Below are 12,747 nucleotides of genomic sequence, written 5' to 3' on the forward strand. Positions count from 1 at the left end.
GAAAACATTTTGAATTTAAAGAATTGTTCAAATGTTTTTTCTTTCTGTGTTTTAGTCATTAAGACTGTAACAGTGAAACCACTACCTGTCTGGCCTGTCAAATTTCATTTTCATAGAAATAGTTTTATTATATATAAAAATGTTGTTACAATAGTTTCACCATCCTGTTCTGGGTCACACTAAAATTTAATGGTTTTTTTATGGAGTAAGTATATAATTGCTACAGGTAGAGTGCATCAGAGAAATTTTTTTTTTTTTGAAAAATCATAAAAATATTTTTTGAAGCAGAGCAACAAATTCAGAAATGTTTAAACAATTCAAAAATTGCTCAGGAGGGTATTATGTCATAATGAACTAGCCCAATGACACATCTTTAAAACCATTGATATTCCTATCACCTTGGTTGTCAGTGGTACACTTCACAGTTGTAGCCCTAGTAACATCTTGTTTGGTTGATGTAGATGGGTTTTTTTCTATCAAAGTTATCGATTTTCTCATCTAAAATTTTATCTTTAATGAAATATTTCTACCTCAGCTTTCTGTTCTGTACACAACACTTTGTTAATGAGCTGTTAATTAACACTGTAGTTAGAGATTTAGCGTGTTTTACCATATTTCATGTATAGATATCATTATATTAGCTTAGTATGAGAGACAGAGAATGGATTGTATTTAACTGAGAGAGAAACTGGTGAATTATGCTTTGTCAGAAATAAAGATTTTTTTTACATACTTACAATAACACTACAACATTACTTTGGCTTGTGTTGGAATTAAGTACCTTTTTTTTTACACAGTACATATTACTTGTTTATGCTATTAAAATTTGTTTTCAGTAATACCTTCAAAGTTCAAAAAAGATGAAACCATCTCATATATGTAAAATCTGTTTGTGCTGAAATTTTTGTTACTTTGCTTATTCATGAAATATTGTATTTCAAACGATAATATTACATTTTTCAAAAACAGTTTTTTTAAAAGGAATATTGATTAATACACCCATTTATGAAGGACTTGTTACCTTAGCAAACATTGAAAGCTTTACTTTAAAATATTTAACAAATCTAGTACTGATTTGCCCCAGTAACTTACAAAGGTCAAGCTATTTGATCTGGCCCAGTAGGGAGCTGGTTATTGTAATATGCGACTGTCATGAATATGTTTGTGATTTTTTTTTTTTTTTTTTTTAATATATATATATATAGCAATATGTTGTGTAAATATCAAAAGAGATTTTTATTCTGTATTAAGTGTTTATTTGAAATGGAACAGAACATTCTTTGAAAATATCTTTACTATGTTTTTTTCAGCAATAGCATTCATTATTAATGGTGAATGAATGGCAAAGAACAAAGAGGCAAGCATTTCTTTTCAAAATCAATTTCATATTGTTTTCATAAATTCATATTTGTCATTACACAATAAACACACTTCATTCAGATATCACAGGTAATTCATATTTAATTCAGTAATTCATTTCATCATGAATACTGTGCAATATTTGTTAATTCAGTGTCGAACTAGAGGCTACTTCCCATCTGTTATACAGAGTTATCTCTCTTGTTGAATGACAGGAGTAGAATTTTTTTATCGGATTTGTTCAGTAAGGAATGAGATTTCAATTATTGAGTCCTGTCATGAAAAAACATGCAATATTCACATCAGAAATGTATGAATGCATTACATAGTAGATTTGTTTTGGTCAGAATTTGTATGTATACAATTTCATGTAGAAAAGTAATATAAGGTTATATTGCAATTAGTCATAAATTTGTTTATGCAAAGGAATTTATAATGTTTCATAAGAGGTATATATAATTTCTGTGATTCCACATTAAACTTGTTGGAAAGAATTTTTTGTGTTTGTTTTCATTTCTGTTGAACAATTGCAAATTTTACACAAAAACACTCCAGAATTAGTTGTAACTATTTCTTGCAAATGTTCACTAAATTTCTGTTGGACAAAAAATATGAACTTTGACATTAACTGTTGCCTAGCTCACCCTGATACATCTGACCGGTGAAGATATTGCTTTTAATCAGTTCCCCGGTTTCATAAGGGTTTCTTAGAACTTCTTAAGTAGAACTCTTACAATATAATGATGGCTTCAAATTTTGTGTTTTCCATTAAGATGGCTTATAATTGAGGTCATGATTGGCCTTACACAAGATCAACATTGAACTGAAAGATGGCTGTCTGAAGGCCATATTCTACTTAATATCCACAGGTAAAATGAGTCTAGGAACAGGTGAAGTCTGAAAAAGATAATATACCATTTTTGGGAGTAATGCATTTGCAACACAAATTGCCAGTTTTGAGGGAAAAAAGTAATTGAACCAGTGACATTGACTTACAGACCACTGCCTTTCATGTGACTACTGCACAGTATCAACTTTACTTCATAATAACGAAACTCAGTTTGCTTATGAATCTATGAGCAATCGGTTAGGATTCCACTACTGGTGAAACTTGCTGAAAAAAAAGATATTTTTCATCAAATTTGGGTTTCCAGATGAAAACTTCTGGTGACCTGACTTTCACTTTACTCTGCAAATTTCCTGTTAATTTAGATATATAAAAAAATTTCAAGTTGCCGTCTTGTCCATCTAACTGTCTCTCTGGTCTGTCTCTCCATCCATCTATGTCTGGATCATAACTTTGCCCAGAGTTAAGCGAGGATCATGAACTAAGGGGAAAGTGCAGTGTACCAAATTCAGGACACTGGACCACTCAGTTACAGAGTTACTGCCTTTTGTTAAAAGTTTGTGTATGGAGCATAACTTTGCTTACATTTAAACTTGGATAATAAAACTTGGTGTATACATTGATCATATAAAGACAATGTGCTGTGTACCAGATTTAGGGCCCTTCACTTAACATTTCTTGCCCCTTTTCTATTTATTGGTCATATTAAGAGAATGTGCAGTTTATGAAATACAGGGCCTGCAACCCCTTAATTAAAGAATTATTGCGTTTTGTGTCCAATAAAGTCATTTTGGAAAGCATTCATCAGTTTCACTGATACTTACCTTCCTAATGCTTTTACAAAATATTTACAAGGTTAAGAGAAGAAATGATGACCTTGATCTTTGTACCTTGCAAGTAACCTTTCCCTTTCATCGGACAACTTTTATAATGATAGGACCAAACATTGATCAGAATTAATATCTAGTGAAGTTCTGTTTTTACCAACAGTAACCATCTGCTTAATATCAGTGAATATGTCCAAGGAACACTTATGATTTTTTTTTTTTTTTTGTATTTTTTCATCATTATGTATTTTTATCTCAACATTCTGCAAGTCTTCAAGTTCCATGTGGAAAACACATTATGCCAAAACCATCACATTTATTTTACCTTTGATGTTGATGTAAAGGTCACATAATGACTTCCATGTGAATTGAGGTATGTAGTAAGCTTGGATGAGATTTCTCCAAGTTGAAAACCACTGGCCATATTGCAGATTACAATAAATGACCAAACTTTTTCAGTTTAAATCATGCACTGAAAAATCACAAGTGTTGAACATTTACTAGTATTTAGTTTGTGGGAACATCCTTATATCATATATTTTTGGGATATCACAATCCCCATGGATTAATGTGTGTAGTGTATACAAATGTCCCTGCAGGTTTTCAATCTTCCTTACCAACGGGAGGCCTCCTCACAATTTCTTAAAAACCAAGATGATAAATACTTGTGACTACTTTGTAACAAAACGATGGCAAAGGCTTTTGATATGATGGCAACTGCAAGTAACAGTTTGGGACAAATTGGCAAAATATTTACTAGGCACAATATCTTACCCATTCTAATAGCCAATAATTACCAAATGCACGAAGACTATGAGTAGCTATCCCATCTTGACAAGTGATCCAAGTGATTTCAGAAGGAATCTGTTCATGTGTCCCCAAACAACATCTTGGCTATACTATTTCATTTTTCAGCTCACTGGTTATGAGTAATGCGTCCCAACTGCATCCCATTCCAAAACTTTCGTGCTGATTTTTACTAAAATTGATCATGCTTTGAACTGAACTTTTCTTCAGAATTAATTTATTGCAGCAAGTTTTTCAAAGAATAGCAAAAACCAGATGACCAACAGGCAACAATCTTGGTGTTTAAAGTCATAGTTTAAAGCTATTTTTGAAGAAGCACTTTCATAACTAGTTTTACCTCAGTCCATAATTACACACCTTTAATTTTGGGACTGATTTGGAAAACGAGATTGCTGACAGATTACCATGTTGGATTTTGGTAATGAACATTTACTATCACCAATTCTATAGGGAACTTTCACAAATTTCTTTTGTAGGTTCCCTTGGTCTGTAATTGTGCCTGTTTGATTTTGGAACTGATAAAAAGAATAAAGTGTCTAACTGCCATCTTGCATTCTGCCAGTGAGTGTTAAGTATCATTATTTCTTGGGAAGTACTGGATGGAGCTTTCCAAAATTTCATATGTAGGTTTCCTGTTTGTCCTTTGATTTGTGAGACTTATCTGAAAAAAAAGGCTGACTGATGACTCACTTTGATTAGGCAGTTGAACAATTTCTTAAAAGGAATGTTTAAATTTCATATAAGATGAGCAAAAACAGTGGAAAGAAGAGAAAGATCCAACTTTTGAAGATCAAATGATGGCGAGTGCCAAGATCTTTTGGACTTCAACTTTTTTATCCCTAAGTACATCCTGTACCCTGCCTATTTTACATCTGCAGTATAACTACTGATAAATTTTGCAAAGGCTGCTGTCAGTGAGCTTGACAATCATTGATGGCACTTTACATCAGAGAACTTTACAAGCAGGCCCTGATTGTCATGAAACTTTTTACACCATCATCTTGTGTATGCTTATCTATTAAAAATGAGGTAACTTGCTTCAGGGACTTTTCTTATGAGTCATAACTATACAGAAATACCGCTACTTTAGTACAGGTATGCATTTTGACCTCCAGAGGTTTTTTAAATGTTCTATCACTTTTCAATTTTATCCCATTTTAACTTCATGGCTTTTTTCACAACAATCTCCTCTGAAATAGTCTCGAAGTTCTGGGCTCAAAGTTAAGATCACTGTTACCAGCAATAAAATTTAATACAACCTTGATTTCTTAAGAAACTATACAATATCCACATTCATCAGTTCATTTACAAAATCCTGAGGTCCAAGTTGATGTTACCATTACTGAAAATAAAATTTTCAAATTCTTCACAGATTTGTTTTTTAGTACTTATCCTAAAACTTCATGCACTTATTCCCAACCAGAACAATAAATAAAAAAGAATATATTGAGACCTGGCTTCAGCTACTCTTCTTTCTTTCCTTTTTTTTTTTAAGAACCTGACATTACCAGTTAAAAAAAAACAAATACCATTTAAAGTCGCAAAGTTTATTTATATTAGCTTACTGATACAACTTTTATAAAAACAACATCTGGGGCATACAAAATTAAATACCAACATATCTACTTCCTTTCAACTTCAAATAATTTCCCATCAATAATTTTAAGAGAACCATACAAGTATCAAACTTCAACACCAATAAGATCTCCTGTAATTTGTTTCCAATGTAATAACAGTGAATTGCATATTTGATATACCTACATAATTCCAAGTTACAAGTACCTTACTTTTTACTTCTAAATGTACTTTTATTTGTTTAACACAAAAATTAAGTAAATTAATAAACCAGATGGTGAACTCTATCTTACTGGAAGAAGTAAACTTTCCTATTTCAAGATATATCTGCTTCTTTTAAAGCGAGATCACGGTAAAAAGATTTTTATTAACTTATTTTTTTTAATCATTGCATATATATGTATCAACTGTATCACCTTATGAACAATGTGTTTGTGTTTACAAAATGAACGGTCTCATTTTCAAAACTATTTTGTAACGTTAATCGTGCTAAAGTTGACAGGGGTTTCCTGAACTAAAGGGTTGTCAAACTGGACATGGAAATCTACTGTGAATATCTGGATAGCACATAAACATTAATGGAAATATATCAAACATGTACACTCAAGAACAGAATTAATGTTTTTACCGTGATGTCACATTAATTCTCATGGGGCTTAATATAACCAAAAATTGTGGAGAAATCATCCTTGACCAAAATAATTTTCAACTGTTCAGCCACTCAATGCAACTTAAAGTTGTTAATTTGAAATTATGCCGATTTCTTTTTAAACTTTTTTCTTTCTGTTGCTACCAAACGGAAAACTACCATTACTATTATTCTAGTACTGTTAAATTCCTGAGTTATGTAGTTTCATCTTTACACCTTATATCCATTAAAGAATAGGGTGTGTATGGCTGCCATTTACAACACAGTTCCAATATAGGTTTGTTATTGCACCTTCTGTGTAAGGAAATATCCTTTGATGTTAACAATATTATTACTGGATAACAATCATGAAAACAGTCTTGCATCTCAAACTCAATCTTACTTGACAAAATAACTCCCCCACTCCCCTCATAGACGTAATTATTCATATTAACATGCACAAAATATCAAGGCCTTACATTGCAATGGACATACGACACACTCCTGGAAATTTTCCCTCTTCCAAAATATTTCACAATAAAAGAGCACTATTTCACTCATACTAGATCACAATGTACATAAACTTGCTTACATGGTTGATTCTACAGCTCATCTCTTATAGCAATAAGGAGAAAAATATTCATGAAGGTAAAACTTCTCTTCACTCTTTCCTTCATTTCAATTAGAAATATTTGGTTACATGTATATATCATCAATATGATCTGACAGCTTTCTTTTATAATTAGTAAAGTATTGTAACAATTACAACTATTGATCAAAGTATATTATACCTAAAATTTTTTATGAATGTGCAATAAACCAGACAGATACAGGAGGAAACGAATAATAGATGTTGGTGATATAACAATTTTCAAAGCCTTACTATAGTAAATCACACCCACAGTTACACATCTTGAATTCTATGACAGAAATGAAAATCAATAAGTTACACAAGTCCAAAACAATGAAATGTTTTATAGATTTCAAATGATAAAAATATTGGTTTAATGCAGGAATGACACTGGTGAACAATTAAATAATAAGGATTTTTAATGTTGAAACTATCTTCCACTGTCATCAGTCAATAGCTACCATTTGAGCGATTATTCTTAACCCTGGAGACTTTTAAATCCAATCAAAGCAAACATACAGCCAATCAACAAATCATTTACAGCCAATACCATCTTGGTAAAAATCATCTCCAGGTATACAGAATAAGAGTTAAACACTGCAGTTTCAAACACTAAAACATAATATTGGGAGTCTTGTACAATTTAACTTCAGTGGTCATGAATTTTCTCAGTCAAAGGTAATTTTTTCTGCTTTCAGACACACTTCAATATCAAAATTGTCCAAGAGGTTTTGCTGCTGTGCTACTTGATCTGCCCATGAAACCTTTTCCTCCACACAATTCTCATTGTCTCTGTCTCCATGTTCAACAGAGATAACATCACATTCTTCCATACAAACAGATGGAGTTGAACTACGATCTCCAACCTCAGAAGCACTCTCAGATGATGTGTCTGCAAACAGACCTTCCATGCTGGAAAAATAAAAAAAAATGGGAATGAAGAAATTTCGAAGTGTAACAACTCAACAAAACGATAACAGACCTTATAGTATATATCTCAACCCATCCACAGAGAATTCACAAATTGATAATGGTTATAATGCATGAAAGTTAAGACTTTTCAGGGCATTTTTTTAATACTTTATTGCAGGTTTTTTAATGAAACTTTAAAAAGATTACAAAAGATACTTGCATCAAGCCATCACTGCAGATTTTGGTTTACAAAAATGAATACACCAATTTCAGTATCTGACAAGATTAACACCGCCCATCCAAAATGCAAGCAGACATGGTTTGTCAACTGTAGTTTTGAGTATACATGAATTCTACTTGACTAGTAAAAGGCTATAAACAAAAGGTCATACAATCTGGATTTGATATATGATGCTTGAAGTTGAGAGGGTGATCTACAAAGACATCCAGTAATGCTAGCATGGCACCTCTCATAGTACAAATTGGCCTTACAATTAGGCAGGTGCAATTGTGCAAAATTGTAACTTGCATCCCTGTGTAAGACTGCATTACAATAAATATTCACTATATTTAATTGTATTTGAAATAATATTTGAAAGTATTTTTTTACCAATTTAACATACAAGTGAAATACATCAATACAGTATCGGTTATTTCTTTGATTCACTTAATACTAATTGATACAAAAATGTTTCTTGGAATTAACGAATGTCAAAACTAGTAGCAATGTTTTTTTTGGGTCAGGTCCACATTATAGTGATGGGACGATGATCAGATATAATCTATTACCTAATCGTTTAACCTCATTTTCTTAATTGATCATTGGTACCTTCAGATGTTTTAGCAAAAATTAAATTCATATGAGTAATAAATATGCCATTTGCCAATGGTATTAATTTTTTGTTAGTTCTAGGTAAGCGAGATATTGAATATTAAAGACATAGCCAGACAATTATGTAATTGATTAACTACATCAATACGCCTATAAGTTTTTAATTGATTATTGATTGCGGGTTAATTGTTTGATGATCTGACAACAGATAGCCAAACTCCCAATTTTGACCTCTCAAAATTTCACCATTAGTATGATTACCTCTGTCCGGGGGTAGAAGAGTTGTTCCAGCGATGCAGCCCTATTCTCCATAATCTGACCTGTTGATCCCAGGACCGGCGACTACATTTCTGGCCCTTGTCTGGTGTTCTCGGGTAACCTTTCTGTCTCTCATGTCTGATCACAACAATATATCAAAATTGTTATAAAATATAAATGATACAAAATCATTTAAATTTGAATTAGTATATTAAATATGTTGAATTCCTGAAAAAACAACATTCCATTGATCTTCCGTCTTGAAGTTATCCCATGGCTAACTACTGATATTTCAAATGTCACATGTCAATAAAGTAATAAGAGTTCTGTTGAGATAAAGCACTTCACTGGAAATTTTGTTCCACAAATGGATGAACTGATACCTTAGATCATACAAATTAACTTCTTTAAATAACTCAAATTTTTCTTGTGATTACCTCTTGATCTGTTCAATATAGTTGTCATATGCAATGGTGTTTTTGCCGTAATCAAGAGCCTTTTGACGCCTGTTGAGTATTACTTCATTCTTCTCCACTTCAGCATCCGTTCTACTGTTTTCTCTAAAAGTTACAAGGAACAAGATGTTTTTGTTTTAAGAATTCTGGACAATTTAATCATAAAAACACTTTCGCAGCCTTCCCAGCTACATTCAAGCAATTTTGGGTTTTGATTTGAACAGTCTGCAAAACTGAACGAAACTGATCATATTACTGCATTAGAAATCTTGTTACTGATGTTTTGCTGACTGATTTTGAAGTTTATATTTCCACTTATGAGATAGATTAAGGCTAAAAAAAACTCTGAAATATACTGGTAACTTATTTTAGAACTTCCTGAATAAAAAATTTCTACATGGAAATTGGAAATGTTTCTACCATTTAATTCATAAACATGTAGACAGCATTTTAAAGAATACTTTATAAAATATATCAACATTTTGGAAAAACATGCAACATGCACAACAAAAATTCTTAATCATTTCAACATCAACATTAAAGTGCGTCAGTAGTACTTGGTATCTGGTAAATGCCTACAGCTTTTCCCATTCATGATATGACTGAAACGATTCATTGTGACATTTTAATAGTGTATTCTGGCTTCCTCCCACAGTAAAACCTTCCATTCAGGCCAACAAGAGTAATTAATATAAGTTTCAGTTAGTTATGAGTTAATATTCTAATTATACTTCAAATTGGGCTCTTGTTCCGATATATTATCTTGTTCCGATATATTATCTTGTTCCGATATATTATTGTATTGTGGTCAACTTTTATTGTTCCTATTTAAGTCAAAATTAAATATTACAAACATCAAGTGTACCATATCAAAAATAATGACATCTAAGTTTGTGTCATCATTACTGCCTTATTCATGACCAACTTAAAAATCTGAAAGGTAGGAAAACAATATTAATTCTGTTACAGATTTTATTTGAGGTCATATATAAAAGGATACTTAAAACATTTAAAACTATTCTTTTCTTTGAAATGGCAATAAATGCTGCTACAATCAGTACAAAAAAGTCTGGATTAATCAGAACCGATTTTGTACCATTCTGAAATACTGATCTAACAAGGCTAAACTACTCCAGTTTAACAGGGTACAAACCTGAAGACTTTCTTTGAGTTTTTCTTGTTATCTGTCATCTCCAACTTCCTACGAAATCTACAACATCATCATACAGAACCTTACAATAAATCATGATAAGTTTAGTTTTACGATATACGTTTAAAATCATAATTATTATTATTAATTAACTGCTGAGGTGTTGAAATCCATTTTAATCAACACACTGGTAACGTATTTCAGGTCAGTATGCTTCATAACAAGATGACTTGTATATCAAAGCCCAGATCAGCCAATAACTGCATTCGATGGTTCTCAAACTTTTAATGTAATTTATAACAAAAACCAAACAATTAAAAAAAAACTCCCAACTAGGCATAGCCCAAAAAAGGTACAAGGCAAAATAAAAAACACAGATTATTATCTAAACATACCTCCTGCTTTCTTTGTCACCAGTGGCCTGACTAGTTGTCGTGTTTGTTACATCTCTGTTTACCTCAGGAGTGAATCTGAAGGAAAAAAACTTTCAAATAAGTTTTCCATCCACATATCTTTGAAGTTATTATTTTCAATTTTGGATATATATGAAAGATGCAGAGACTTGCCTACAACTTTTTTGTATTGCAATTCAACATATCTAAAATTTGGTGATTGGTGCTGAGTGTCATTAAATGTTTATAAAGACATTTTTTTAGATATATAAAACAAACCGGCAAGATCCTAAATCAGGAAAATCTTCGTCCTTCAAACTGATCTTTGTGAACTCCTGGTTGTCCAGCTCCTTCCAACATGCACGTCGTTCTCTAAAAACCAAAAAAGTAAAAAATCTTAATTTTAAAAATTATATAAAATATTATGGGGACTGTAAAATATCTTGACAAACACTATAAGCTGATTCGTTTCTTTCGTGTCCTTTGTATTACCTTCTGTCATCCAAATGTTTCGAGACCCCTTGGCCTTGCTTTGGGTTAAGTGGACTTCTTAGAGGACTCAGTGGACCATTTGAAAAGTATCGGTCATTTCTGTAAATATTGAAGAATGAAAGGTTAAACATGTATTCTTCCATGGATGCTACATGCAAATTTGTTACATGTATCCTTCCTGTATTACTTGTATTATTCTCATACTTTATCAACTTTCCTATTCTGACACTCTATTTACTTTCCTGTATTTGTGTGGTCTGATTTCAATGTATATCAGAACTCAGTAGTGAGCAGCTGATGATCAAAAACAGATAAAAATCAGTTATTCATTCAAAAGCAGCACTGATAATTTGTTGTGATTTTCTGTCCGATTTCAAACACTAAAATTTATCCATTAACCATAAAAAATGTCTTAATGCAACAAATATGCAATGAATCTACCGTTTTGTTTTTTTCCTTGATTATTTTCATTTCTTTAATTCTATCAAGAAAAAATTAACCACAATTTTTTTTTTAATTTGCTTTGGTAAAGTATAAAGACAAAAGCACTACTTTCTGCCTAGAGTCTAAATGGATTATGTTACAATAGAATAATTATTATAGTGGTCACAGTTACATTAAGTTTTTAAGTAGCCATCACTTCCAGTAAACATCTATTGTTGGTAATTATTTACTTTATCATAATATAATTCGACACATGTCAAAAGATTCTGTCCAAGCGATTTTGGCTACTTACACGATCAAGTCCTTATTCCAATTGGCGTATAACAGGTTAGTTTGCGTATCTTACACAGCGTTTTCCTTGACCTGTTTATTATGCTGTATCAATATTTAGATTTAACTGATTATGCAAACACTTCAATCTTCTTTTTTTTTTTCTATTCAGGAAAATGATTTTATTCAATTACTCGTAATTTTTAATTTTCCATTGATCAATTTCAGCATGGAATGTAGTACCTTTACATTAACTTATACATTGGTACATGTTTTAGAGTTGTTTGAATGTTCACCCTGCCGGTCGAGAGGATGCCTTTTAAGTTTCAGTTAATCCTGCCATTCGAGAGAACGTTCAAGTTCATCTCGAGATGCTCATAAATCTATAGACATTATCGACGTAACGAATTTTAACCAAATTCAAATTCAATAAATCCACTAACATGATAGAGTATCAAATGAATACACATTATCAATATATTTTACTCTCTTTATGGTACATGGAAAATAAATGCCACATTGAAAGCGCCAAAAAATTCTGGACTTTGTTTTTGGGAATGAACAATGTTTACCTTTCTATGTTGTCGTTTCTGGTGGCCCTTCTTCTGTATGCTTGCCTCTGCCGTCTTTCGTTTCTTGATGTGCTTTCCGACATTTTAAAGATTTTTGAATATACAATAAGAAGTGTTTAAAAGAATTAACGATAAGTTTATTACTAACCTAAAACGTCCCTACGAGTCAACCCTATCAACAAATGCCCAGCATATTTCGCGCCAGCTCCCTACGCAAGCGCATTTCTCCGAATACACTTTATGAATATTCATTAAGTATTGGCCTCGTAAAGACCTCGTTCAAAATATTCTTTTAT

The 12,747-nt window shown here is 31.8% G+C and overlaps 1 protein-coding gene across 1 annotated transcript; it reads right to left on the bottom strand.

The window, feature by feature from the left end:
• Positions 1-6,692: 6,692 nt before the first annotated feature.
• Positions 6,693-12,545, bottom strand: LOC132552385 (histone RNA hairpin-binding protein-like). The gene is made up of 8 exons (XM_060216555.1): positions 12,452-12,545; positions 11,166-11,264; positions 10,953-11,045; positions 10,677-10,751; positions 10,285-10,341; positions 9,114-9,236; positions 8,680-8,814; positions 6,693-7,586 (listed from the first exon to the last, which is right to left on the bottom strand). The coding sequence occupies exons 1-8, from the start codon at positions 12,532-12,534 to the stop codon at positions 7,343-7,345; spliced, it is 909 nt and encodes a 302-aa protein (XP_060072538.1). The 5' UTR covers positions 12,535-12,545; the 3' UTR covers positions 6,693-7,342.
• Positions 12,546-12,747: the final 202 nt, after the last annotated feature.

Source organism: Ylistrum balloti, unplaced genomic scaffold, assembly GCF_031769215.1.
Source record: "Ylistrum balloti isolate Yb309-2 unplaced genomic scaffold, AGI_CSIRO_Ybal_v1 Utg370246, whole genome shotgun sequence".
Taxonomy (NCBI): Eukaryota; Metazoa; Mollusca; class Bivalvia; order Pectinida; family Pectinidae; genus Ylistrum; species Ylistrum balloti.